Source organism: Elaeis guineensis, chromosome 6 (assembly GCF_000442705.2).
Source record: "Elaeis guineensis isolate ETL-2024a chromosome 6, EG11, whole genome shotgun sequence".
In the NCBI taxonomy this organism is placed as follows: Eukaryota; Viridiplantae; Streptophyta; class Magnoliopsida; order Arecales; family Arecaceae; genus Elaeis; species Elaeis guineensis.
The window spans coordinates 123,837,530-123,865,154 of record NC_025998.2 but is presented as its reverse complement, the minus strand read 5'-3'; the positions used below and the strand labels follow the sequence as shown (position 1 = coordinate 123,865,154).

The 27,625-nt window shown below is 36.7% G+C and overlaps 1 protein-coding gene and 1 non-coding gene across 4 annotated transcripts; both read left to right on the top strand.

Annotated features, from left to right (window-relative positions):
* The first annotated feature begins 252 nt into the window (after positions 1-252).
* Positions 253-27,589, top strand: LOC105060043 (protein DA1-related 1). Of its 3 annotated transcripts, XM_029260462.2 has the most exons (13): positions 268-408; positions 727-905; positions 2,150-2,303; positions 3,816-3,903; positions 10,923-11,055; positions 12,459-12,579; positions 12,653-12,736; positions 23,663-23,782; positions 24,024-24,236; positions 24,347-24,409; positions 24,529-24,647; positions 24,992-25,050; positions 26,954-27,589. In XM_029260462.2, the coding sequence occupies exons 3-13, from the start codon at positions 2,193-2,195 to the stop codon at positions 27,271-27,273; spliced, it is 1,431 nt and encodes a 476-aa protein (XP_029116295.1). In that variant the 5' UTR covers positions 268-408; positions 727-905; positions 2,150-2,192; the 3' UTR covers positions 27,274-27,589. The 3 variants fall into 3 exon arrangements, with proteins under 3 accessions (XP_010941928.1, XP_029116295.1, XP_010941932.1); XM_010943626.3 differs by lacking the exon at positions 727-905 and having other exon boundaries at positions 253-408; XM_010943630.4 differs by lacking the exons at positions 268-408; positions 727-905; positions 3,816-3,903 and having other exon boundaries at positions 2,164-2,303.
* LOC140859016 (small nucleolar RNA R71) lies at positions 20,251-20,356 on the top strand. The gene has a single exon (XR_012142416.1). It is a non-coding gene; the product is annotated as a small nucleolar RNA R71 (small nucleolar RNA).
* Positions 27,590-27,625: the final 36 nt, after the last annotated feature.

Below are 27,625 nucleotides of genomic sequence, written 5' to 3'. Positions count from 1 at the left end.
ACGTAACTCCAAACTTCGTGACAAAGACTCTGGACCCCAGAACCTGATTCTCCGGTAACCAAATCTTTTATTGGTTTGAGCTGACGATGTTGATGGCGGCCCGAGAGGACCGAGACAAAGTTGCAACATGTTCCTACTTTTGACCTTTACTTGTGCTGGAATAAAATATCCGGGATTTCCTTTCACTAAGTTTTGTTTTTATATTCCGGATGGCTTTTCCACGTGTCAAGAATAAATGATTCCAAGGTCACCACTGCTTCACTTTTAATCTTCCGGAGAGTCCAGACTGAGTAAAAGAGAAGAAAGGGAGTAGGATTCAGCCCTCGTCCGGGATTGCTTTTTGGTGATCGCCGGGTGATTTATGTGAATGGGGCCTTGATTTTATGGCAGTTTTGCACGTCGTTTGAGGTAGGAGACATACCGAGTTGGTATCAAATCTTTTAATTATATTGTTTTCAAGATATTTTGAGTTTTTGACAAGAGTTCCTACTTTGCTATAGTTTTGCTTATGGTAATTGATACTGGAATAGAGCCTCCTGATTGGAATTATTAAGTTTGATGCATGGATGGTTGAAGGGGCATAGCAAACATTACTGTTTTTCAGATGAAACATGGCAAACATTACTGTTCATGGATTTTTCTCCTGTTTATCCTTCTGATTTAGGACCGAGTTCTTCTCATTATGAAGTTAGAAGTTAAAATCTATCTACTTTGTCCCTTAATTAGGATGCTGGAGTGCATTAGCTACTTCACAAAAGTGCTGTACGGTGTTTCCACTGTCTATTTTCGAGGACTGTAGATGGTGATGATGCTTCTTTCTGTTATCAAGTTCTTTAGATGCAATATAAACAGCAACAATGATTGGTGGCTCCATGTCTTCATTATTAAATCAGTTGCAAAGAGTTGTGAGTGGACCGGGATTTGGAATTCGTTGTACCTGTCTATTTTGTTTTCCTTCTTCTACATATAAAGCTGTTAGACACTACAAGAATTTATGTTTACTTTTGCTCCTCATGACATGGAAGCAACTTAACTCAATATATGTTACTTCCTTGTCAATCATATAAGCAAAACCAGTGTGTATGGAAATCGCAGTCTAACACGGATTTCCTTTACCTTGAACTACTTACCAGTCAAAGAATTTTTTGCTTTTGATACTTATCTTCTTATATGGATGCTCCTTCAGAGTGTTGTATGATCATCACATGCATGTGATATTTGGCTTAGTGAGTGTTCCAGGGCAAATGTTAAATTAGCTTAGTATGTTGATCATCGTTTTTGGTCTTTTGAGAATCAATGCATCAACGCGATGAATTTTGAAAAGGGAAAGTTGGAAATTGTCATGAAAAGAATAGTCAAAGTTAAGGATTCAGTTGAAGGTCTGTAACTTGGCGATTGTGTCTATGAATCTGAAAGCTATTTATAAGTTTCTTTGCTGTCCAACTACTTAATTTGCCTTCTTCATGGTTCTGAGGCAACTAGTTATCCTATACCTTCATTTCTTCTTATCTGAATGGAAAACTGGCTTCGGCCCTGATATACAATCAATGTTGCACACTCCAAGTCCAGGTATGCACCTTCAAATTAATTTTGTGCTTCGCAGAGCCCTCTGTTGTTGATATCATACAACTCGAGAAGATGTAGTGTTATTAACCAATAAAAGAATGTATGCTGCTTATCCTGTTTTACACCTCTAATCATCTGTCAGAGACTAGAATTCTGATAATGTTCTCTGTCATCCAAATTGCACACAATATATTGCATATCAATTGTGAAAACATACTGAAGTGAGCAAACTTCAAGCATCTAATTGCATACAGTGGATGAAGCACAAACCTTGTTTCCAACCAGACATTGAGATGTAGAAGAAGGAAGATTCAACAACTATTAATAAGTTACATATGTGTAAGATATGCAAGCTGCCTTATGCCCCCGACCTCCTCTCTCCTCTTTTTGCATGCGGAGTATGAAGTTCCTTATCATATATAATCATTGAAGTCTTTTCAATGTGTAAATCTTAAATCTAGTCACCCAAAATTTAACATATGCTCATACAATCTTTATTATATTCTTGTATATATATTGTTCTGACACCCATTCTCTTAATTGTTTAAGTTTTATTCATTGAAATGTTCCTTTATTCATGCAGGAAAAAAGTTTTCTGGCCCTATTCAACGAACATTCCTAGCATTATGGGTTTGCTGAACAAAATTTTCAAAGGCTCCAGTCATAAAATATCTTGGGGCCAACACCATGGAAAAAATGCAGATGATGGGTTTTGGAATGAACCTTCTAGTTCATGGGTAATGACATTTGCTTGAATTTTCTCCCTTCTTCTTTATGAGATTTCTTTTTTTTTTTTTAGTCCCATAAACTATTATGCTATATTACAGGCAAATACTAACTATGATTCATCCGCCAAGAGCAGGATAAAGAAGTTAAGTTTACGTAAAACAATAATAATTTTCATATAAGACTACGATAATCAAGTCATCTTAGAATTATTAAGGAAGCTAGCTTCTATTCTCCTCAAAGATGTTACAAATTTCTAGTTAATGAGTTAGGCCTAGGAAAATCTCATTCAGATTTCTTGGATGCAACAAGTTCTTGGGATCTCTTTTTCAACCCTGTAATCTAACTAGTTTACATGATAATCTAATACATTTTTTTTGCTCTTTACCTGTTTACTTAGAACTAGCTTCAAGCATGGCTGATGCATTTGAATATTCTGTTGACAATATGGACAAATGGCCATCAAGTGTGAAGTGTTTTGTCTTCCACTACATGTCTCATATATGTTTCATCCAGCAGATAGTGTTATTATTTGCTTTAGAAGGAGTCCTAATGTTCATTGTGTCTTAGTGTCATTTTGTATGGGGATCCATGGGAATCTAAATTCTATGACCATATAGTCTTGTGAGTAAGGAGGTTCCTGTTCGATTCTAGATTACCTAGGTTGGCTACCTTATCCTTTTATAGAAAGAAAATACCAATATAAATTGAAGTCTGATCTTGTTATATAAAGTATAGGTTTATAGTGATGGTCAAAAATTAAGTCATTTTTCCATCATCTTCTTGAAGTAATGGTAAAAAGCCATTGATTCAGACCAACATGTTGTTTCATCATGAATTTGGGAGTAGAATAATTCATCATTTCTCTTTTGTGCTGTTAAAACTGCCACTATAATGCTTTTCATCTGAATTAATTTTTCTCATATCAGTGGTGCAATATTAAAATGTCATCTGCAGTAACTTGCTGACAGTCTGATGTTCCCCAAACAATTTTTTCTATTGATGATGAATGGTACCCCACAAACAAAGGAAATAGGGGAGTCCAATCAACAGATCTGTTTCCTCCCATTTTCAGATGCAAATTCAGGTTTCTAATCAAATAGAAACTGCCCATAAAAGCTATGGTCAAACTAAAGCAAAGAAAATTCTTCATCACTTTTCTATCATTCTCTTCCGGTGACTACAAATTTACAATAATTACATGAAGAACAAGAATTGATTTTTTTTTCTTTTTTTAATCTTTTGCACCAATATGACCTTAGATAACTATTCTGTTGTAAGATTCATCTGCATTTATAAGCTTCCCATTGTTTTTTCAATTATCTATTTCTGAATGGAAGCCTGTCATACTATTGCTGATTAGAAGGCAATGTATTATAGATATCAGGTATAAGTGATGGTATCTTCTTCCCCTTCCTTGACTGTGAATCTCTATAATGAAACATCTGCAAGTTATCAAGTGCAAGATATTGTCTTGTGTCTTGTTCCTGCAAATTTCATATTATGGGGAACTATGGATGTAGGGTGTCCAGTCAGATTCTGAAAATGAAGATATAGATCATGCTATTGCACTTTCACTATCAGAAGAACAAAATAAGGGAAAGGAGATTGGTGAGTATTTTTTTTAATCTTTTATTATATCTTTTGTTCTAAGATGTTTGCTTATGTGACTATGAAGTTGTCAGTCTTCTATCAATTCTTTCATTCTTCTAAATGGATCATGATGTGACTAGTACAGCCATCTAGGATCACAATCTAAGTTCTTATTTTAATTATTTTTTGGCACATTAATAGAGTTTGTTTAATTGTTAGATGCTAAATTCAGTATGATTTATTTATGAAATTATTTCTCACCCTTGGACTGACTGGTGGGAGCTCACTGCATGTAACTTTAGTGATAAATGGAAGGAATATACTTCAATCCAACACTGAAAATAATGCTCAGTTTGTTTTCCTCAGCATAAGAAAACATTTTGTAGTAATCAGGAACCAAAACAGAAGAAAAGATAACAACAATGACAACATGCTAGCCTGATGGTTTCCTCTGAGCAACACAGAGGTCAGGAGCAAGAATCAGCTGTTAATACGATCAAATACTGAAGCCCAGATGTTAGACATCTCAGCAGCTTCTTCAATGATATGGTTCTCCAACAACAACTTCATGCAGCAGTTTCCATGACATCAGTGGAAGTGGCATAATGAATCATCCAAATTCAAAGTCTTTTAGAATGGAATGGATATGGGACCACAGAAAAAGCTGCTTTGGCACATTTGCATCAATCCATTGCTATGGTAGATCCAAATTTCCACTTTCTAAATTCATCTCGAGCTAATTAGACCCTCTGGAAGTCATAAGATTTTGCTAGCTGACCAGCAAAAAGATATATCTTACCATTAGAAGATGAGAAAAGTGGCCTAGGACACCTTCCACAAATGGCATCATTGATCATTCTATGGGTATTTCAACTTTCTTAGGAAACCTTAATAAGTTTTCCACTGATCCATAACCTTTACCTTTTTGAAATTACAATATTACATCTTGTATGGCTTCGGGAAGAAATCTGCCACCTGGTCTCCACAATATTTGTTTAAGAATGGATTTTGCTACTGTTATTAGTAATAGTGATTGTTTTAATTGCATACATCCTCTCAAAGAAACAAAGGATATGAGAAATCTTCCATGCTAAAATTGAGGGCATTTGCAGTAGGTATAAGATGGGAGTGAACCCAAGGTCAAGGGTGCAAAGTCCTTGTTAAACAATTGATTTATCTCCATGCTCATAATCAATATATCAGATTACAAAAGTTCTTTATTATAGTTTGTTATCAATTTGGATATGTGGATGTCTTTTTTTTTTTTATTTATTCATATTTTAACAAAAATACAGTTTATATTGGTATGAAGTGATTTTTTTTGTATGCTTTAATAGTTTAAAAGTAAATTGCAAAATAATATCCAGAAGAAAAGTTACAAAATGATTAAGTTACAAAAGAGAAAACATCCTCGGAAACAAACTAAAAATGTATGAATCCTTTAATTTCTTTTTCTTCTTTTTGCTGTGATTCACTCTTAAATAAATATTAAGAAATAGAAACTTTGTTCCAAATATATACCAACTGATATTGTAGATGGGATTGAGATGAGAATCGGGATTTGGATCATGAAAATTTTTGTGGGCTTCCCAAAAGAGAAAGAAGTCTCTCATATAAGTGGAGCAGTGTGGATTACATGTTATGGTCAGTCCAGGTCAAAAGGATCTGAGTTCTAAATTGGATTATTGGACTTCTGTGTATAATCATCTGATTGGTGAAAGTTATTCTCTGAATGCTGAGTTAAAAATAATTTTCCATGATCTTCATGATAAAACCTAGGTTTTTCAAGCATGCCTGTTTCTCATGTATCTTCCCATGCCATAATAAGCCACTTGTGCACATGAGTTGAATTTTCCTATATGGAGGTGCTAGATTTGGCTTGAGCAAATCCAGAATGTAGACGATCATCTGTACAAGAGACTTTATGAAGTGCAGACTATGAAACCATAACCCTGTTGACATTTTAATGTCCAGCATGGAGTGTTTAGTTTTGAATTGCACATATACTAAAAAAGTCATCCGGTCAATAGGCAGGCTCCCTCCTGCATATTTTCTTTGGTCAGACAAGCCTTCCTATCAAATCTATATAGTTCATTTATGTGATGAAAGTTAGGTCATCTAATTGTGAGAACCTGCCATTGCGTGGAATCATGATGCTTGCCCAGAATATTTGGAATGTCTCAGAAAACCATCTGATGGACCTGAAACATGAATATAGGATTTTCTACTAACTGGTAACCAAGGAAAGCATCATAATATGTTGGAAAGGGGTATTTTGAAGGCACTGGGTCAGAATATGAAAAAGAAATAAATGAGTGACTTTATATGTTTCTGAAATTGTTTACAATTGGACATTTTTTACATGCTAGGAGCTTCTTCCTCCACATGAGTACCTTCACTTTCGTACTCTCTTTAAGAGAATCTCTGTTACTGGGGAACACTGGAATCTCATTTTGAAACATTCAACATGGGCCTAGAGCATGACATTGAGCAAATGATTTGCAGTATAGATTATGTCATCCATTGTGTTCATATGAGATGATTGTTGATTTATAAGTTCTTTTTAGGAAAAACATTGACCTATATGTTTTGATTGAATAAGTTCACAATCGTCAAACATGCAGCCAAGGTTCTGAAAACGGGTATCGGTGGCCATACTGGTCACCAGCCGGTTTGGTATGGTACTGGTTCGGTACCGTACCGACAGCATCGACACACGATCCAGTAGGCCGGCAAGCTAATTTTTTTTTTTTTTATTTTTTTTAGGGGTTGACCAATCAAATTTTTGTGGATTATTGAATGTTTTGAAGTCCAAATTGATATTTTTAGTGATGTTAATTAATATTCGTGTCATTCCGATACATCTTTCGTGTGATACGAATCTAAGTATGACATTATATTATTTAGCATTTTAAATAATCAATACATGGATTAGATATCATTGGATCCTAAAATGCTTAAATCAATTAAAAAATCTAAAAATACTCAATATGTGCCAATTATTAGAATTTGGTCGATTGTCAATGTCTATAAATAGCAGGATTATTTACATAGTGAGGAGGAACATTAGTCAATCCCTTGCCAAATAGCATTATAATTTTTTATTTCAAAAATATATTTTTAATTTAAAAAATTATATACTTAACGAAAATTAATGATTTTAGTGTCATTGTGTGGATCATCCTTAGATCTACAACATATATTAAAATCATGCCGAAAAATTTTTTTAACATGGTTTCCCCTTGTTTTTTCATTTTTCACAAATTTTCAAAAAAAAAAAAGAAGAGGGGAAGAGAGAAAAGAGAGCTAGGAAGGAGAAACATACATTTAATCAATATTTTTCTTTAATTTTCCTATTGCTCTCATTGCTAGGGAGTGAGAGAGAGATTGAGAAACATACAGAAGAAGCCTTTCGAGACTTCTTCTCTATGTCTTAGACATAAAAATAGCCCAACATGAGCCGAACTAGGTGGTTTGGCTCGAAACAGCTGTGTACCTCCTGGTTCCAGCCCAAACAATCCGATTCAGGCCCAAATCGGATGGTTCATAATATTTTTTTTTATTTTCAGATGTCGAAAATCAGGCCTGAACTGATCTAGTTTGGTGCCGGTACGGCTCGGTACCACCCGAATCGGGCAATTCGGGTTGGTTTTCAAAACCATTCATGCAGCCTTACATAAGAGGTGTAGACCTCTCATGAGGATTAACTTTTGTAATAATAATATTGAGTAGTAGATCTAGAAATCAACATTCTCATTTTCCATGGACGCTAAAGGTTCTTTAACTATAAGATTGGTGCCAAAGAATCTTGTTTAAGGGGACACAACTGATCTTTGTGGCCAACATGTTTGCACCTTACAATTATAGGATATCTAGTTGTAAGAAAGGTGTGGCTACAATTAGTGGAGACATGTACACCTTTTTGCGTACGTAGGGCCTTCATTTCGTTGCACTGAAGTGGCCTCTTTTGATTGTGATGTTAGTTTTGTTAAAATGAAACTTTGAGCATTTGGATTTTAGCAAGTGAATGCTAGAAAACTATAGTTTGACTTCTGAGACAATTGGCATTTGGTTGTCAGGAAGTGCTTGGAGCACTTCTAGCGAATTTTAATGTTTGGTTGTATTCGAAGTTGTGGGATGCAATTGCTCCTAAAGTAACTTGTAAATTTTTTCTTCTACAATGTGTCATATTCAATGTGTGTCGTATTAGTCGATACTTATGTATACTCCGACCATATCATATTGTATTGATATGTGGTACGATAGGTGTATCGAGTATCGATATGTCAAACTAGCTCCCATACCGAGTGTATGGACACAATAATAGGATGGCACTAATACAGGGCTTGATACCAAGATGGTGAACTTTGACTGTAATAGTATTAGAAAAAATTTATATAATCATATCTGAGGTTTGTTTTACCAATATTGGAGATAGTATTCGCTAGTGCATAGTTTGATACAATATTGGTTTGTACCTTATCGACCCAATATGTACCGGAACAAGAGAGAGAGGGGGAGGAGAGAGAGGGGACTCCACCAACTTGATGGAGGCACTGATCTGGTGGATAGATGTTGGAGGAAGTGGAGATGAGATGGTGGAGACTCTTTATCTTAGCTAAAAGAAGACATGATGGCAATATTCTTGCTCCGAGTTGGAAGCCTAACCCTAGCTATGATCATCGTTGCATTTGCTGGTTGAAGTCAATCAGGAGGTGGAGAGGGAGGGGAGACAGAGGAGGACTCGCTCGGCTTGATGGAGGTGCCAATCTGAAGGATAGGGGCTTGAGGTGGCAGAGTGAGATGGTAGAGAAAACAAAAAAGAATCTTCATCATAGCTAGAGGAGGAGGAGGTAGTGACATTCGTATGCCAATCCAGAATCCTAGCCCTAGCCATAGTCGTGGTCGCATCGGTGTTGGCATGGTTATAGCTGGTCGATATTGATTAAAGGGAGATAGAGGAAAAGAGAGAGGGGGACTCACCTACCTTGATGGAGGCAGTAATCCAAAGAAGGATAGGGGTTGAAGGTGGTGGAGATGAGATGGTGGAGGTGGTAGATGAGGACCTTCATCATGGCTAGAGGAGGCAACAACGTTCTTGCACCAACTTGGAATCCTAATCCTAGCTGCGGTCGTTATCGTGTTGATGTCAACATGATCATAGCTGGTCTAGTGGATCAGGAGAGAGGGAAGAAGGGAGAGGAAGATCGGGAGAGAAAGGGAGAATGGGGTGAGGAGAGATGGGAAAGGGATTGGAAGAGAAGGAGACAGAGGGGAGAGGATTCAAGAGAGATCGTGATGGAGGAGAGTGGCAAGGCAACTCAACTTTTAAATAAATGGGCTGGGATGACCTGTCGAACCATCTCGGTAGTCATTTGGTCTGGTTTAATAGATGGTGTTTTTATGTTTCTCACAGAATTAAAATATGAATCGACAAAGTAGAAAATATAAACATCATGGAGGAATTTACGTTGTATAATTCAACCATAATGCTTATGGAGGAATTATTTAACAACTTTCCTTTCTTCACAACTTTAAGTTGTATGTAAAGTGGTCATTAACCAATTTAAGTTGTATGTAAATCACACAACATGAACATGAATATGGATTGGTTTGCCTATTAATCTCAAGTTCTGGAATATTGCTCTCATGTTTGGATGAATGGACCTGAAAACATGTGATTCAAGCTATGCTAGATTAATTTTAAATGCAACATCTGCATCAAGATGGCCTAATTTTTAAATCTCTAACAAAATCTCAAGCTATGCTAGTTGAATCCTACCATAAGTGAGAGAACTAGAGAGCATTCAAGGGTGTATTAGTGGGATTAACTGATTAAGGCATTCAACGACAAAATTAATAAAAAATAAGGCCATACGTAAAGCTTTAACTTGGAATCCAATTGTAAAGCTTGAATCAATTTTAGGGGATTCAATAAATCTTTTTTTTTTTTTTTACTGTTTCTGTTTAGAAATAAGTAGATCATGCATTATAGCATAAATTAAATCCAGATCAAAGCCTAACATCCAGGAATCAAGGCATAGATTTTGAAAAAAGAAAATAATAATAAAATTGGAACCCAAAATGGAAGCATAAAAACAATACATTCGAGTCCACATAGCAGGAACCGAAGCTTAACGAAACAATCGACCATATAAATCCTAAACACAGCCATGTATATCTTATATATGTGTGTGTACTTATGCATCTATGAAAGGTTAAAGCCATAGCGGGCTTATATATTGTAGCATCAATTTCATAGATCCGGTTGGGAGGGTAGAGCATTGGAACCATGGGAACAAATTTAAGCATATAAACACTAAAAACCAGAAATGATCATATAATGACTTACAAGCGAGTAAAGATCCATCTGAATTCAGGAATTTTGTAGCAAGAATATCATTTAGAGGTTAATCAACATGTTGGAGCACTAAAGAAATTATAGATCTTTGTAGGTGAAAAAAAAAACCTAATTTTTTAGGGTTATGAGCTATTACCTTGAAGAGAGTAACTTTTGAGAGAGAGGATCAAAGGAATAGATCGCTGGAGAAGATTGTCGAAGAGGTCCACATCTGAAGAGGTCCATTCATGCAGATTACAGGGCACAAAGGGAAGATGCCAACACGGGTAGTGAGAGAACCACAGGAAGTGACCACAACAAGGGGGAAGATGCCAGCGAGCAACCCCTGTTAACTCACTCTTGATATTTCCGGGAACAACCCTGATATTAAATACTGAGTGTGGTATTATAATCTTCTTATTATTGATACTGAGTGACATTTATTTTCATGTAGTGACTCATGGTTTCTACTTCATTGTTTTCTGTCTTAGAAAGGTGGATACTCTATGGTTTTCTCTTGGCTTTCATTGTGTTTTCCCCTTTCTGTTATTTTAGTTTTCCCTCTGGTGCTAGACATTGTTGGTGAATAACTTGAATACAAGTATTAGTGGAGCTTTCTGTTGAAGATTTACACCCAATATATGGGTTTATGTTCCTTATGTTTTTCTTTAACCAGTTTATTATGTTTTTTTTTTAGATAACAAATCTTATGAGGAGGAAGATGAACAGCTCGCTAGGGCTTTGCAAGAAAGTTTGAATGCTGGTTCTCCTCCCCATTATAATGGCAGCATTTATCGACCACTGCCATTTTTCTTTCCCTCAGGATTCAGGTATTTCTATCCTGGACTTGGTTTATGGACTCTGTTTTATCATATCTTTAATATCTGCATATCAACTTTCTGATCAGAAATCAAGATGCATTGCTGAAGTAAACGTTCTTGGTTTGCTTCTTGTATTTTTGGAAATGGATTTTTTTGTTCGTACTGGTTAGTGTTATAAGGTGGAATATGCTGCCTAATAAGTTGTATATGCAAGCAAAATGAAAATGAAGGATTGACTGAGGTTTAAATCCTTCGAACAAAAAAAATGTTGTTAGTCAAAGTACATTGTGGATGGTGGATATCTAATCTGTTAATCTATAGTCCTCAATGCTAATGTTGATCTTCAAGCTTCATATTCATGCTTTTTCTGGGAATCTTTTGTTTGGATGCTGACATAAGAGATTGCCTTTGCTGAAGTTTAAGACCTGTGGCAAGTTTTACATGTATCAGAAAAGAATTGCAAAACAACACGTTGGATGTGATATATTGTTGCTGAATATAATTTTAATTTTTTTTAGTCATGATTTTACCTTTTGAAACCTCCTTTGTTTTTTGTTCATTTACATGAATTGACAAGTTACAAAATCTAAATAAGAAATGTTAGTAACTATTTTGCTCAAAAAATAGCTATTGAATATCATTAATCCTATTTTGAACTTCAGTTGTGAGAAATTTAGTGAACATTTTAATTTGGAGTCCCAAAGACTTAGGAAAACCATGGTGGGTGTTGATTATCAGGAACCAAGATCCTATCTTGGTAATTCCTTATAAAGGTGTGGCCAACCGGGCTTTGGTTCTACATTGCAGGATGTAATATCATGATACATCAATTATATCATCTCAAAGGAAAGGGAAAAAAACCAAGGAGCATGATTGAATTATCAATGTAAACCCCATTAACCAAGAAAGGTATTTTGTTCTACATCTGAAACTTTCCCAAAAGCCTGAAGTTGTGTATATGGAGCTGGCTTCATGGATCAAAGGATGATCAATTTAAGGCTGCTACATGTCAACCCTTTAAGGGCTATTGCCAATTTCATGGCCAAGGCAGCTTTAGACAAGTGGCTAGCCGAAATAGTCCATTAGCAATGAGGGAGACTGGTTACAACGTTTATGAAATTTGAGGTTATGCAACTAGGAAGCAAAATTACAAGGTTTTCCTTGAGTTGCAAAGTCATAATGAATCAAGAAGAAGGCATGGATTTGTTTAAAGAACACATTCACCTCTGAGGCACAGTATATAGCACAAAGAAGTAGCATCTCATTCCGGATTGAATCATATTGACCTATACGGCTATACCCTAGTGAAGAAAAGATGTCTTTTGTGTCATCAGTTGTGTAATCTTTCTTGTTCTCTTGTAACATTTAAGAAGCATCATATTAGATTTTATTGAAACAAAATCTGTGTCTAGGATATGTGCTGGATGCAAAAGGGAAATTGGTCATGGGCGCTATCTCAGTTGTATGGGCACTGTTTGGCATCCAGAGTGTTTTCGTTGCCATGCTTGCGATCAACCAATATCTGATTATGAGGTAAGGAAGCTAGTACACAGTGATTGTCGTTCTTGAAAAGCTTCAAGCTTATTGTTTCATTTTTTGGGTACAGTTCTCTATGCATGAGAATTTCCCATATCACAAGTCTTGCTACAGGGAACTTTATCACCCAAAATGTGATGTCTGCAAGCAATTTGTAAGTATTTATCTTTCCAAATTTATATTCAGCTATACTGCTTATTAAAATGCATATTTCTGTTATTTCTGTTATAGACCCTAAATTTATACATCTATTCAGCATTAAAGATTAATGCACGTGAATGGACTAATATTTCTGATTCTGCACCACACAGAATTCCTTTCGATGATTGTTATGTAAATATGTACAATATGGAATCTGAACAGTATGTGGGGATCATGTATGATAGAACATCTGCAACTACTTATGTCTTTGGATAAGTTTCATTCCCTCCTGTGGTGTTTGTACCAGTCTAATGATTTTCTTTTTTGTCCATGTTATTTATGATTCCCAAGGGGAAAAGGGAAAAAGCTGAAGGTGACAATCAACATTTTTAACGAACTATGCCATGGGCATCGTGTTTTGGGCCTAACTGATGCGTAGTCGTTGATAGCACCAAAAATAACTCTATTCACTACGTAGGTAGGATGAGTCGAGATCGTATCCTCAGGGACCTTGGGCTAAGTTGAGATTGCAAGATGAAAGAAAGAAACGTTGTTTTTGATTTAGAAAATAAATTATCTTAAAATTGAGGTAATTAGAAAATAAAGAGCTCGGGAGTTTTGAATTACTTTGCACTAGCAGAGTTGTATCTCTTTTTTTTTTAATTAAATGGATGCGATTAATCTTAGGAAAAATACCTGTCTTTCCTCGGCACGCTCCGTACCCGTAGATCATGGCGCGTCTCTGGAAAGTATTAGGTAAATAACTCTTCTTTCCTCGGCACGTCCCGTATTCGTAGATCACGGCGCGTCTCCAGAAAGTAAAAGTTGTTCCTAATATTAATCTAACAAGAAAGTATAAATAAAAACATATAAAGGAGAGCAAATAAAGAACTCATGACAATTTAAATAAAAAGCATAATCTTTATTGCATATAAAGAAATACAGGAAAGTTTAGAACAATAAACCATCTCTGTGTCGTTACAAAATTTCTTCTCCACTCCCGAGACTGCTAGCCTAGCTGCTCATGAAGTAGTCCCTTTCTATTCCTCTATGCAAGGCTCTAGAAGAATTTCTGGGCTCCCCCTCTAATGGGAGTACAAAAGCCTTTTTATAGGTATTAGGAGGGAGGAGTTTTACATGATTTTTCGATGTGGGACTAAAGAAAATACAAATCTTTCCTTTCAAAATATTTCTAAATATTAATTTTTTTTCTTTAATAAGCATCTGTTCGACCGCCATCAAAAATTCCTTGCGAACCCGTCTGCCGCGCGCCCACACCCGCGTGATGCCGCATCCACGCCGCGTCCACGCCTCACGCGCCTGTCCCGCGTCCGCGCGTTCATGCGCGGGCGTTCACGCGCACGCGTTCACGCGCGCCCAGATCCTTTCTTTTTTTTGAATTCACGTGAAACCTGCTTTTTATATTCCAAAAAGAAACAAAAGTTTCTTCACAATGACATCTATATCCTTTTGGATTCCTTGCATAGTATCTTCATTTTCTATAATACCGGATGCGTCTTTTTTTTATTTTAATTTTATTTTAAGTCCAATTTTCTTCAAACTTGAGTCTTTTTGATCTATGAATCGGACTCTTTGTATCGGCGATCACCTTTCCTGTAAAATATAGAAAGAAACATCAAATTCTTAATAAATAAGATAAATTAAATATAATTTTTTAATTTAAAATACTTAAATTAAGTGTTTATCACACCCCCCAACTTGAATTTTGCTCGTCCTCGAGTAAAATAGATATATCAGCATTGTGTACCGACTTGATTTTGAATAAAAAGTTAGGTTAGGCATCTCAAAAGGTAGGTGATACTTGGTCAGACCATTAAAGAGATATTTCATTGGATTATCAATTTGACCAAATTAGTGGCTGAGTATTAACTAAAGAAATTTCAAGAGCTTTTCTTTCTCCAACTCCCCACTTTACTCTTTAAATCCTCTAACTTAATGGGAAAGAGGTTTATTATCTTCTTACAATTTAGTCTTTTTTTTTTTTTTTTTTTTTTTTTAACATTGCCTACCTTTTTACGCGAACCACAACACTTACTTAGGCGAAAGGGCCCGGTTACTCAGTAGGAAACCAATGTTATTTTTCTTTTCTTTTTTTTTTTTTAAATAAATTTTAAGGAGAATTTTTTTTTTTGCATACCTCGACCTTTCCACTCAATTTCTCATGAAGCAGATTCTTTATTGAGATCAGTAAGAAGAGGTTTGTAGAATCACTCCTAAAATTTGGTTTAGTCTAAATCCTACCATTCATTGGGTTTTCTTAATAATTTATTCCTCAGTATCTCTAAAATTATCTTGACCATTAATCATTCATTGTTTAGGATGCCTAATTGACTCTTAATCAAAATAAAATTTGGACACACAAAACTAATTATTTCTGACCATACTCGAGGATTTGATTAATTTCCTCCCCCCTCAACTTAATCTATATTGTCCTCAATGAAGTAAGAAAGCAAAGAAAATAAAAGGAGAGAGTGCACCTGGGATAATTTTGCTTCGGAAGTTGAAGATAGCTTCATTGATTAATAGGCTCTTGTTCTAAATTTCTGCAGCTGCGAAAAAAATAAAATAAAATAAAAATAAAAATCAAATCGTTGGGTTGCCTCCCAACAAGCGCTAAGTTTTATGTCTTCAGCCAGACTGAATTGAGTCTTATGGCGGTTTTGGATCTACTAAATCAACAGATTCAATTAATTCTCCATCACTAATTCCATCTATGTAAGGTTTCAATCGCTGACCGTTCACTTTAAAAGTGTTCCCCTGTTTAGGATTTTTGAGTTCTATAGCTCCATGAGGAAATACCTGAGTTACAATGAAAGGTCCGTCCCAACGTGAGCGAAGTTTTTCAGGAAACAGACGCAACCTAGAATTGAAGAGCCAAACTTTTTGATTAGGCTCGAACGTTTTTCGTGCAATAAATTTATCATGGTATGCTTTAGTTCGAGCCTTATAAATTTTGACACTCTCATACGCTTCATTGCGTAGCTCTTCAAGTTCATTTAATTGGAGTCTCCTATTGGAACCTGCATTTTTCATATCAAAGTTAAATTGCCTTATGGCCCAAAATGCACGATGTTCCAATTCCACCGGCAAATGACAAACTTTTTTGAATACAAGTCGATAGGGAGACATTCCTATGGGTGTTTTAAAAGCAGTACGGTAAGCCCATAATGCATCGTCTAAGCGAAGAGACCAATCCTTTCTATCGGGCCTAACCGTCTTTTCTAGGATATGTTTAATCTCCCTATTTGACATCTCTACCTGACCATTAGTTTGGGGGTGATATGGTGTGGCCACTTTGTGTGAAATATTATATTTTTTCATAAGTGCTTCAAAATGTTTATTCGTAAAATGAGTCCCCCCATCACTAATGATCACCCTTGGGAAGCCAAATCGACTAATGATGTTTCGTTGGATAAAACTAATTACAATTTTATTATCATTAGTCCGTGTAGCTATTGCCTCCACCCATTTTGATACGTAATCAACTGCCACCAGAATATATTCAAATCCAAATGAGGCTGGAAAAGGTCCCATGAAATCAATCCCCCAAACATCGAAAATTTCTACTACTAAAATGGGGGTCAGCGGCATCATATCCTTCTTGGATAAATTTTCTGTTTGCTGACATCGCAGACAACTTCGGCCAAATTCATGTGCATCCTTGAAAAGCGTTGGCCAATAAAACCCACTCTGCAGTACTTTTGCTGCAGTTTTTCTTCCACTAAAATGTTCCCCACATGTCGAAGAATGGCAAAAAGTGAGAATGCTTTGGAATTCACTCTCGGGGACACAACGGCGAATAACTTGGTCAGGACAGTATTTGAATAGTTCAGGTTCTTCTCAGAAATAATGTTTAATTTGCGAGAAAAATCGATCCTTTTCTTGTTTTGTCCAGTGAGAAGGTACTTGTCCTGTTGACAAGTAATTGATAATATGGGCAAATCATGGAGGACGGCTAGAGGAGATTGCGAAAAGTTGTTCGTCAGAAAATTTTTCTTTGACCTCATCTATGCCTATCTTGTGTTCAACTAAGATCCTGGAGATGTGATCAGCTACCACATTCTCAGAACCCTTCTTATCTCGGATTTCCAGATCAAATTCTTGTAAAAGAATGATCTATCTGATCAAACGCGGTTTAGTATCTTTCTTTGAGAGGAGATGTTTCAGAGCCGCATGATCAGAGTAAACTAGAACCTTAGACTCTAACAGATATGAGCGAAATTTTTCAAGGGTGAACACTACTGCTAGTAGCTCTTTTTCTGTTGTGGTGTAGTTTAATTGGGCATCGGAAAGAGTCTTGCTAGCATAATAGATCACATGTGGCTCCTTATTGATTTTTTGGCCTAAGACGGCACCTATTGCAAAGTCAGAGGCATCACACATAATCTCACATGGAATGGACCAGTCAGGGGGTTTTATTATGGGTGCTGTTGTCAGGGCTGTTCGTAATGTGTTGAACGCTTTCAAACAGTCTTCATCAAAGACAAATGGTGTATCCTTGGCCAACAGATTGCACAAGGGTCTTGAAATCTTGCTAAAGTCTTTGATGAAGCGTCTATAAAATCCGGCATGACCTAAGAAAGATCGTATTTGTCAGACCGAAGTAGGGGGTGGTAGTTTTGAAATAACCTCAACTTTGGCTTTATCTACCTCGATCCCTTTTTCAGAAATAATATGTCCTAATACAATTTCTTTCCGCACCATGAAATGGCTCTTTTCCCAACTTAGGACAAGATTTGTCTCCATACACCGTTTAAGAACTTTGAAAAGATTATGGAGACAATCCTCAAAGGTGGTTCCAAACACAGAAAAATCATCCATAAAAACTTCAAGACATTTGTCCACCATATCCAAAAAAATGGCCAGTATGCACCGTTGAAATGTAGCGGGTGCATTGCAAAGCCCGAATGGCATACGCCGAAAAGCGAAAGTGCCATAGGGGCAGGTGAAGGTAGTTTTTTCTTGATCATCTGGAAATACAGGTACTTGATTATACCCTGCATAACCATCAAGAAAACAGTAGAAACTTTGTCCTGCTAACCGTTCTAGGATTTGGTCGATGAAGGGCAATGGAAAATGATCCTTCCTAGTAACGGCATTCAGTTTTCTATAATCTATGCATACTCGCCATCCAGATGATATGCGAGTTGGAAGTAGTTCACCTTCTTCGTTCTCCACCACAGTAATACCAGATTTCTTAGGTACTACTTGAGTGGGACTGACCCATTTACTATCGGATATGGGGTAGATGATTCCAGCATCTAACCACTTTACCACCTTTTTCTTTACTACTTCACGCATGTTTGGGTTCAATCTCCTCTGCATATCTCGATGGGGTTTGGCATGTTCCTCAAAATGAATATGGTGCATGCAAATGGAGGGGTCAATTTTTTTTAAATCGGCAATGGCCAACCGATAGCCTCTTTATGTTCCTTCAGAATACCAACCAATTGTGCTTCCTGATTAGGGGTCAAGTCTGATGCAATGATTGCCGGGAGGGTGTCATTGAGTCCTAGAAATACATACTTAAGCGTAGCAGGAAGAGGTTTCAATTCTAACGTAGGTGGTGATTCTAAAGATGGGACTATTGGTGAACTGGCTAATGTGGGCAATGGCTCATACTTGATTGTCCATGGAGGAGTGGTTTTATCATGTGGTGTATCTAACAAGATGTTAACTTCTTTCATATATTCCTCAAAGTCACACACTCCAAAGTGAGCCAAGCAAGTATCTAAGGGGTCTGGTGCTAGAATTATGGGTGTTGCATCTTCTATAATATCTTCTAGTGTATCTACTTCGAAGCAACTATCCATTGATGGTCCTTGGGAAGCACCAAACACATTCAGTCTTAGTTTCTTATTCCCAAATGATACGTCCATGACTCCTGTCCTACAATTAATGCATGCATTTGCCGTAGCTAGGAAGGGTCGTCCTAAGATAATGGAAATTTGTCTGGGGTTGCCACTTAATTCCATATCGAGAACCAGAAAATCAACTGGAAAGTAAAACTCATCTACCTTGACCAAGACATCCTCAAGCATTCCACGTGGTTCCTTAATTGATCTGTCGGCTAACTACAGTGTGACTGATGTGGGTTTCAGTTCTCCAAATCCAAAAAGTTCATACACCGAACTAGGTAAAAGATTCACACTTGTCCCTAAATCCAGAAGAGCTTTTTCAATGTGATAATCTCCTATAACACAGGAAATAATGGGGGCTCCTAGGTCCTTAAGCTTTGGAGGAGTGGCATGCTGGAAGACAGAACTAGCCTGTTCAGTGAGACGTACTTTCTTTGGGATTTATGATCTAGATTTACATTTTTGGGTGCACAAATCCTTCAAAAATTTGGCATAAGCAGGGATCTGTTTGATTGCGTCTAGAAGGGGAAGATTAATTTGGACTTGCTTAAACAATTCCAACATCTCATCAAGTTTTTCTCCCTTCTTATCTGCAGGAATAGGGGCTTTCATGGCATCCGAAAATGGAGCTTTAGGCAAGTAAGATGATTCCAGTGCAGTTGGTTCCTTCTCTATTTTCAGGTCCTCCTTGTTCTTGGGTGATTTGGATTCGGTTAGAGGTTTAGGGTCGGTCTCATTGGTTTTACTAGTGTGTTCAATGACCTTCCCATTTCTCAGAGTCATGATTGATTTGGCATGTTCAGAAAAAGCTTCTGGGGTATTAGAACTATCTATCACAAATTGTCCTCTTGGGTTGCTCTCGGGTTGGCTAGGTAATTTTCCTCCTTCCCTCCTACTGAATGCAGTTGCTAGTTGACCTATTTGGGTCTCTAGCTTAGCAATGGATTGTGTGTGGGAGTTAAGGGTCTGAGTGTTGACTTCTAATCGTTCTAGTGCTTTCAGGACTTTTTCCTCAAAAGCTGAGCTGTGACCAGTAGTAGACGGTTGAGGAACATTTTGAAATTGATGGTATGGTCCATGCCTATATGTTGGGTCTTGATATTGAGGTCGAGGTGTGGCAGGACCAACCACTAATTGTGGTCTCCAGGAAAAATTTGGATGGTTTCTCCAACCGGGGTTATAAGTGTTCGAATATGGATCGTTTCCTGGTCTGCGAGCTTGTTGGACTTGAGCTTGCTGAACCTGCTCGTGCACAAACTCAGGAAATTGAGGTGCGGCTGGGCATTCACTAACAAAATGGTTCGGACTTGCACACAATGCACAAACTTCTTGGATTGGGTTAGATGGAATCGGGGATTGTCCAGTATTTAGAAGACGATCTAATTTTTGGGACAGTTCATCTACCTTTTGATGGATATCTATGGTATTTCCTACTTCATATATTCCACCTCTTTTTGGGTTTAACATGGGTTTATCTCTAATAGAGGCAGACATATGATGTAATGAATTTTCACTTAAAATTTCAAACAGTTGCCATGCCTCATCCTCACTTTTCAGCATGAATGTCCCACCGCATGATGATCGACCATTTGTCGATGTCTTTCAGAGAGTCCATCATAAAAATATTGGATTAACTGCCACTTGGGTACAGCATGGTGGGGACATTTTCTAATAAGGTCCTTTAATCTCTCCCATGTTTCATGAAATATTTCTCCATCTAATTGGGAAAAACTGGTTATGGCTTTCCTTATTTGATTAGTTTTTCCTATGGAAAAATATTTCTTGAGAAACTCTCTTTGCAGCTGGTCCCAGGTTGATATAGTCATGGAATCCAAAGTATGTAGCCAGTATTTGGCTTTGTCCTTAAGTGAAAAAGGGAATAATTTTAACCTAAGAGCATCATCGGAGAAGTTGTGAATTTTGACAGTTGAGCATATCTCAAGAAATTCTTCAAGATGTTTATAAGGGTCCTCATTACTAAGTCCATAAAATGAAGGTAACATTTGGATTATACTGGACTTAATTTCATATTGAGTGGCCTCCACAGGGGGCATTTGAATACAAGGAGAGTAGGTATATGTGGAAGGAGTAAAGTACTCCTTCAATTGCTTGGGTGGATCATTCTCCTGATTTCGGTCCATATTTTTACGTCTGTTGGCTCTAAAGGTTCTTTCTATTTCTGGATCAAAAGGTTGGATTTCTGGTCGTAACGATCTACGGCCAAGCATACACCTTACAATTATACTGTAGACCAAACACAGAAAATTTTTCTTTTTATAATATATATTTTTATAATAAAGTGAGAAAATAATGAAGAAAATCTAAAGAGAAGAATCTAAGAATCTTAAATCTATGAAAAGGGAGAAATTAGTTAATGTTTAGATGTTAATTGCAATCAACTTAAACAATCATAGACTCTCTATCCTAAGGTTAACTTAGATCTAGACAGCTCCTAACTTTCAAGACCGCCTTTGAGCACTCCAAGCTCAAGACTGACTAACTGACTCGGCCAGGTAAGCGTAAGATGTGGGAGGTTCCCTGCTCGTTGCTTTCCTTAGACACCAACTAAGTTGGCCAGGTCAGTCAACGGAACCAATTGAAAACCACTTTCTTTAACCACTTGCCTTAGACACCGAGCAATTAACCAATCCGCACTTGGTTCAACTCTAGAGCTTTCTTATCCTATTGAGCTCGAAATTCCTAGGGCTGACGTCTAGTTGATTTTAAATTAAGGTCTAGGTTATGCAAATAAACAAGGTGTCCAATCAAGTTAGAAATTTTTATATTTGAGGTTACGCTATTTTAGTTAAGTGTTATGAAATGTCAGTGGCTTTTTTTTTTAATTTATAATTTTATCTTTTTATATATATTTTTTTTAATTTTTTTTTTTTGCAAGAAAATAAATTTAAGTGATTAAGTCTAAAAAGCAATAAATCACTAGGCTATAAAAAGTAGCAAATTATTCTAAGCAGCAAAATTCCTAAGTAGTAAATTAGTTATGCAAGGTAATTCTGTAATTATGCAAATAAGATTATCTAGCTAGAAAGCACTGAAAAAAAATTTTAAAACGAGAAATAAAAACTGAAAAGTATATATATATATATATATTTTTTTTAATTTTTTTTTCAATTTTTTAATTCAATCGTGCCAAGATCCCCGGCAACGGCGCCAAAATTTGATGCGTAGTCGTTGATAGCACCAAAAATAACTCTATTCACTACGTAGGTAGGATGAGTCGAGATCGTATCCTCAGGGACCTTGGGCTAAGTTGAGATTGCAAGATGAAAGAAAGAAACGTTGTTTTTGATTTAGAAAATAAATTATCTTAAAATTGAGGTAATTAGAAAATAAAGAGCTCGGGAGTTTTGAATTACTTTGCACTAGCAGAGTTGTATCTCTTTTTTTTTTAATTAAATGGATGCGATTAATCTTAGAAAAAATACCTGTCTTTCCTCGGCACGCTCCGTACCCGTAGATCACGGCGCGTCTCCGAAAAGTATTAGGTAAATAACTCTTCTTTCCTCGGCACGCCCCGTATCCGTAGATCACGGCGCGTCTCCGAAAAGTAAAAGTTGTTCCTAATATTAATCTAACAAGAAAGTATAAATAAAAACATATAAAGGAGAGCAAATAAAGAACTCATGACAATTTAAATAAAAAGCATAATCTTTATTACATATAAAGAAATACAGGAAAGTTTAGAACAATAAACCATCTCTGTGTCGTTACAAAATTTCTTCTCCACTCCCGAGACTGCTAGCCTAGTTGCTCATGAAGTAGTCCCTTTCTATTCCTCTATGCAAGGCTCTAGAAGAATTTCTGGGCTCCCCCTCTAATGGGAGTACAAAAGCCTTTTTATAGGTATTAGGAGGGAGGAGTTTTACATGATTTTCCGATGTGGGACTAAAGAAAATACAAATCTTTCCTTTCAAAATATTTCTAAATATTAATTTTTTTTCTTTAATAAGCATCTGTTCGACCGCCATCAAAAATTCCTTGCGAACCCGTCTGCCTCGCGCCCACACCCGCGTGACGCCGCATCCACGCCGCGTCCACGCCTCACGCGTCCGTCCTGCGTCCACGCACGTCCCGCGTCCGTCCCGCGTCCGCGCCCGTCCCGCGTCCGCGCGTTCATGCGCGGGCGTTCACGCGCGCCCAGATCTTTTCTTTTTTTTGAATTCACGTGAAACCTGCTTTTTATATTCCAAAAAGAAACAAAAGTTTCTTCACAATGACATCTATATCCTTTTGGATTCCTTGCATAGTATCTTCATTTTCTATAATACCGGATGCGTCTTTCTTTTATTTTAATTTTATTTTAAGTCCAATTTTCTTCAAACTTGAGTCTTTTTGATCTATGAATCGGACTCTTTGTATCGGCGATCACCTTTCCTGTAAAACATAGAAAGAAACATCAAATTCTTAATAAATAAGATAAATTAAATATAATTTTTTAATTTAAAATACTTAAATTAAGTGTTTATCACTAACCATGTGCACAATTGCTTCCGCATAATTTTTCTATAACTATATTAAATAATTGCTCTAGCTTGTGTAGCTTATCTTTTTAGCATATGATAGAAGTACTACCAATTTTACAAATCTTACATTGTCCATTAGATGGTTTTTTCCCCTAACTTATTTTCATTTTGAGAGGCAATTCATGGATTTTGATTGGGAAGCGCATGGAGCTAAATGCTCTGAAAAGCATTCCAGCCTCTCTCTCTCTCTCTCTCTCATTATATATGTATGTATGTATGTATTAAGTGGAAACATGATTAGGTGAATAAAAGCTACCAGGTTTCACTATTTGTATTCCTCAACAATATATAACATTACTGCCATATTTATCCCTGTATGGGCGTTTTGTTCTGACTTGTCATTGTAATCTATCACTTATATACTCTCTGCAGAAACTTTTTGAGGTTGCATATGTGTTATTTCAATGTTTCAATGTTGCATTCTTCTTAAATTTAGTGATATTACTTATGTGTAGTCAGTTTGTTTTAACCCTTTAAAATTTGTGTTTTATCAACTTATCATGATGATCATTCTTGCAGATTCCAACAAATAGAAGCGGCCTTGTTGAATATCGGGCTCACCCTTTCTGGATGCAAAAGTATTGTCCCTCACACGAGCGTGATGGTACTCCTAGGTGTTGCAGTTGTGAACGGATGGAGGTTGGTACAAATAATAATTCCAAGACCGCTCATCGGGTCTTAGATAATTGATGTCACATATCAAGTTATATATTGATTATTTGAACTGATTTAGTATAAATTTGATATTCTGAATCATTTTCTTATGGCTTATTTGCCTTAACTGTGTTAGCGTTCCCTGCTGAACTGGCTCATGTGACATCTTCTGTTTGATGATGTATATTCTGCTCATTTATCCTGTTTTTATCTTTCAAAATTTCAGCCAAGAGATACAAAATACGTGACTCTGGATGATGGACGAAAACTCTGCCTGGAGTGTCTGAATTCTGCAATAATGGATAACAGCGAGTGCCAACCTCTTTACCTTGATATACAAGAATTCTATGAAGGTTTAAATATGAAAGTGGAACAGCAGATTCCATTGCTTTTAGTTGAAAGACAAGCCCTAAATGAAGCCAGGGAAGGAGAAAAGAATGTGAGACATTTTACAATTTAATTACAGAACATGTAATATGCTTAGCTTAGAATTTATTTGTTACATGTTGCTCTTAATCTCTTCTTCTTGTTTCCTATCCTGGAGAGCAGGGGCATCATGACGTCTCTGAAACCAGAGGTCTCTGTCTTTCGGAAGAGCAGATTGTTACCCGTGTAAGATTTTTTAAGCATTATCATATTAAAATGTGGTTACAGTGATTTTTGAAAGAAATAAGGTAGTTTTGTATGAGTATTCATTATTTAGAATCACTGATGAGAAAAATCTCAATCAGATTTTACGAAGGCCGATTATTGGGCCCGGATACAGAATTATGGATATCATAACAGGGCCCTACAGACTGGTTCGGCAGTGTGATGTAACAGCCATTCTTGTATTGTATGGGCTCCCAAGGTATTGTTTATTAGCTTTCACTTTCCTGCAGTGGTGGAAGCTTCATTCACTACTGAGCCGGCCTTTTACTTGTTTCATCTAGTGTCATTATGACTCTATTACTATTTGTATTTTGTAAAATTTCATCTTCTTTTGCAGTGGACTTGTGCATATTTAACTCTAAAAACTACATTTTTTTTCTAAACTGAAAATTGGCTCAGCATCTTTCAGCAAGATGGAGTGAGAGATTATTACTTGACATATTCTGTGTAATGCAAATTTTCGATCATTTCAGTATGAACAGTAGGCAGCGATGTCTTCTATGGTTGCAAATGTTGCTGTAATACTTGATTTTCTGTGTGCAGATTACTGACAGGGTCAATACTGGCTCATGAGATGATGCATGCATGGCTTCGGCTTAAAGGTAACCTTATCCAGTGGCCATTGGTTTCTGTTCCCATTTAGTTTCCTTTTGTTTTGGTTGATCCTTAGTGTGGAACAACTTGGGCTAGTTTTCTTATGGTTACTCATTGAAACCATTCATGCATGAGAAGGAATCATCCAGGGGAGAGGATTTCTACTTTGTGTCCTATCCTCCTATCCTTGATATGAAACCTGACATAACTGTGGGTTTTTTTGAAAAAGGAAACAAATGCATGGTATATCCCTTTTCCAATGCCTAAAGCCACCTGACTCTTCAACCCAAGTGAGAAGGAAATTTGCCCGGCTATATCGACTGATTTTGCCCGGCTTTATCGACTGATTTTGCCCATCTTCTCGATGGTTCCAAAAAAAAGCTTTACTATATCATACCTGACGTACTGTACCGTACTGGGTGTATCATACCATATCATCACAAACTGGTATGTCATCTCGTATCATACGGACATGTGGTATACCTCACCATCTCGTACCATACTGCATACCGACATTATAGTAGGATGGTACCAGTACAGGGCTCAGTACCAAGATAGCAAACATTGGTTTCGAACATCTTTAGATAAATAATTGATTTCACGTTGGCATGAAACTAACTCTTTTACCAGAAATTCAATAGGAAAAGGTCACTAGAACAGGAAGAATGTCATCCATCATTAGTAGCTTCTCAGACATGTATCTATGGCTAAGAGAAGGGTTATCTGCCTCATCTTTTGGCTTGACTTAGTAGATACCTAGCTGACTCAAGTAATCAGCTGATCCACCAGTGACTTGACTAATTTAACTAAATCTCTCTCTCTATCTCGCATCCTTGCTCCCTCTGTCCCTCTGTAATTTTTTATTACTTTGAGCAATGACAGATTTTTTACATGTACTGTCCCTATTTCCAAATAAGATGAGTTATTTCTATGGACAATCTCTTACTTTAAGAGTTGAGCACACCTACAATTCCACCTTCCTTTTGGAAGCAAGATAAGATCAGGGAGCCAATTGGTTGTAAGATAGTTCCACTTAAGTGGCTTATTTCTAATATCGGATCTTTTAAAATACATTGTGAAGAGAAGTGCTTGAATCCTGGTAATTGTGTGATGTTCATGAACTGCTGAGCTAATCTTTTGCTGCAGATGAATGGCTTTTTGTGCATTGAACTAAATCTAGAATGGCCATCAGCCAGTTTCTTAGTTAGTAACAAGATAATGATTTTCACGAATAATTTTGGAAAGAAGTAGCTTATGGTATTGATGCAAAGTTTACCAAAATGGATTTCTATGCCTCAGAAAAGAAGAAATTGATGCCAAGTTCCTTTAGTAGCTTATGTTATTTAGGATGTGAAGCATGGCTTTAAGCCCATAAGCATACGTTTTGATGTTATTAGAGCTCAGATGGTACAAGATTCTAGTGAAATGGAAGTATCTTATTTCATTTTGCCCCTTTTCTACTGTTGCACATGCTGTGTTTCTGGAGCACTGGTCAACCATGTAGACTAGTTGGTTGACTTACACATGGCTTAAATAGAGAGAGTATTCTATGTAACTGAGAATTTTATTCTTTTAAATTCTAATTCCTTCTTATTATTGTTATTATGATTTCTTTCGCAACTTATGAAAAATCTTTTTACTTTTTAAAAAATTGTCACAAAAACAGTAACTAGGCATGAAGTACAAATGTATCAGCAAATGTAATTGATCGTGTTCTATATAAAAGATGCATTATTCTTTGTTGTGAGGAATCTTGCTTCCTTCTTGTTGTAACCTCAAAGAATGCAAAGAAGATATGCCTTTTGAGTGGACTATTTTTTAACTCAAAAGGGTGTATATATGTTTCCAAGTCTTTCATCATAACAAAATCAGTGTATATGAGTTTCTAGTTTCTATATATTATGCTTTCAGGATTTCGAGCCCTTAGTCCAGTAGTTGAAGAAGGCATCTGCCAGGTGCTGGCTCATATGTGGCTGGACTCAGAAATCATCTCGGGAACTGGCACTAATGTTGCATCGAGCTCATCATCCTCTTCATCCTCGACTTCATCTAAAAAAGGCCCAAGGTCTCAGTTTGAGAGAAAACTCGGAGAATTCTTCAAACACCAGATTGAATCGGATACTTCATCAGCATATGGTGATGGCTTCAGAGCTGGTAACCAGGCAGTTCTTCGGTATGGCCTCAGACGCACCCTCGACCATATTAAATATACAGGAACTTTCCCATACTGACTGTGGACAAGGGCACTCTGAAACTTAGATGATGTTTGTTTCTTTGCCCTGGCCCTCATACAGAAAAGATCGACAATTATATATATAGTAAAAGATAATCAATGGAGAAAGGATAACACAAATTAGTTGCCATACCCGTCAAGTTGTAATTCCTTGAGCAGCCACTTTTTTTGTTGCAGACCATACCTCCACTTTAAAAACAAAGAATCCAGTTATGTACTCAATCTAATCTTTGTTAAACTGCAAAAACGGTATTCTGTAAGTTGTATATGCACATGATGGCATGATAGTGGCATTGCTTGCACAACTTAGATAATCTAGTTGATAATGTCTGCGACATACAACCTTTTTG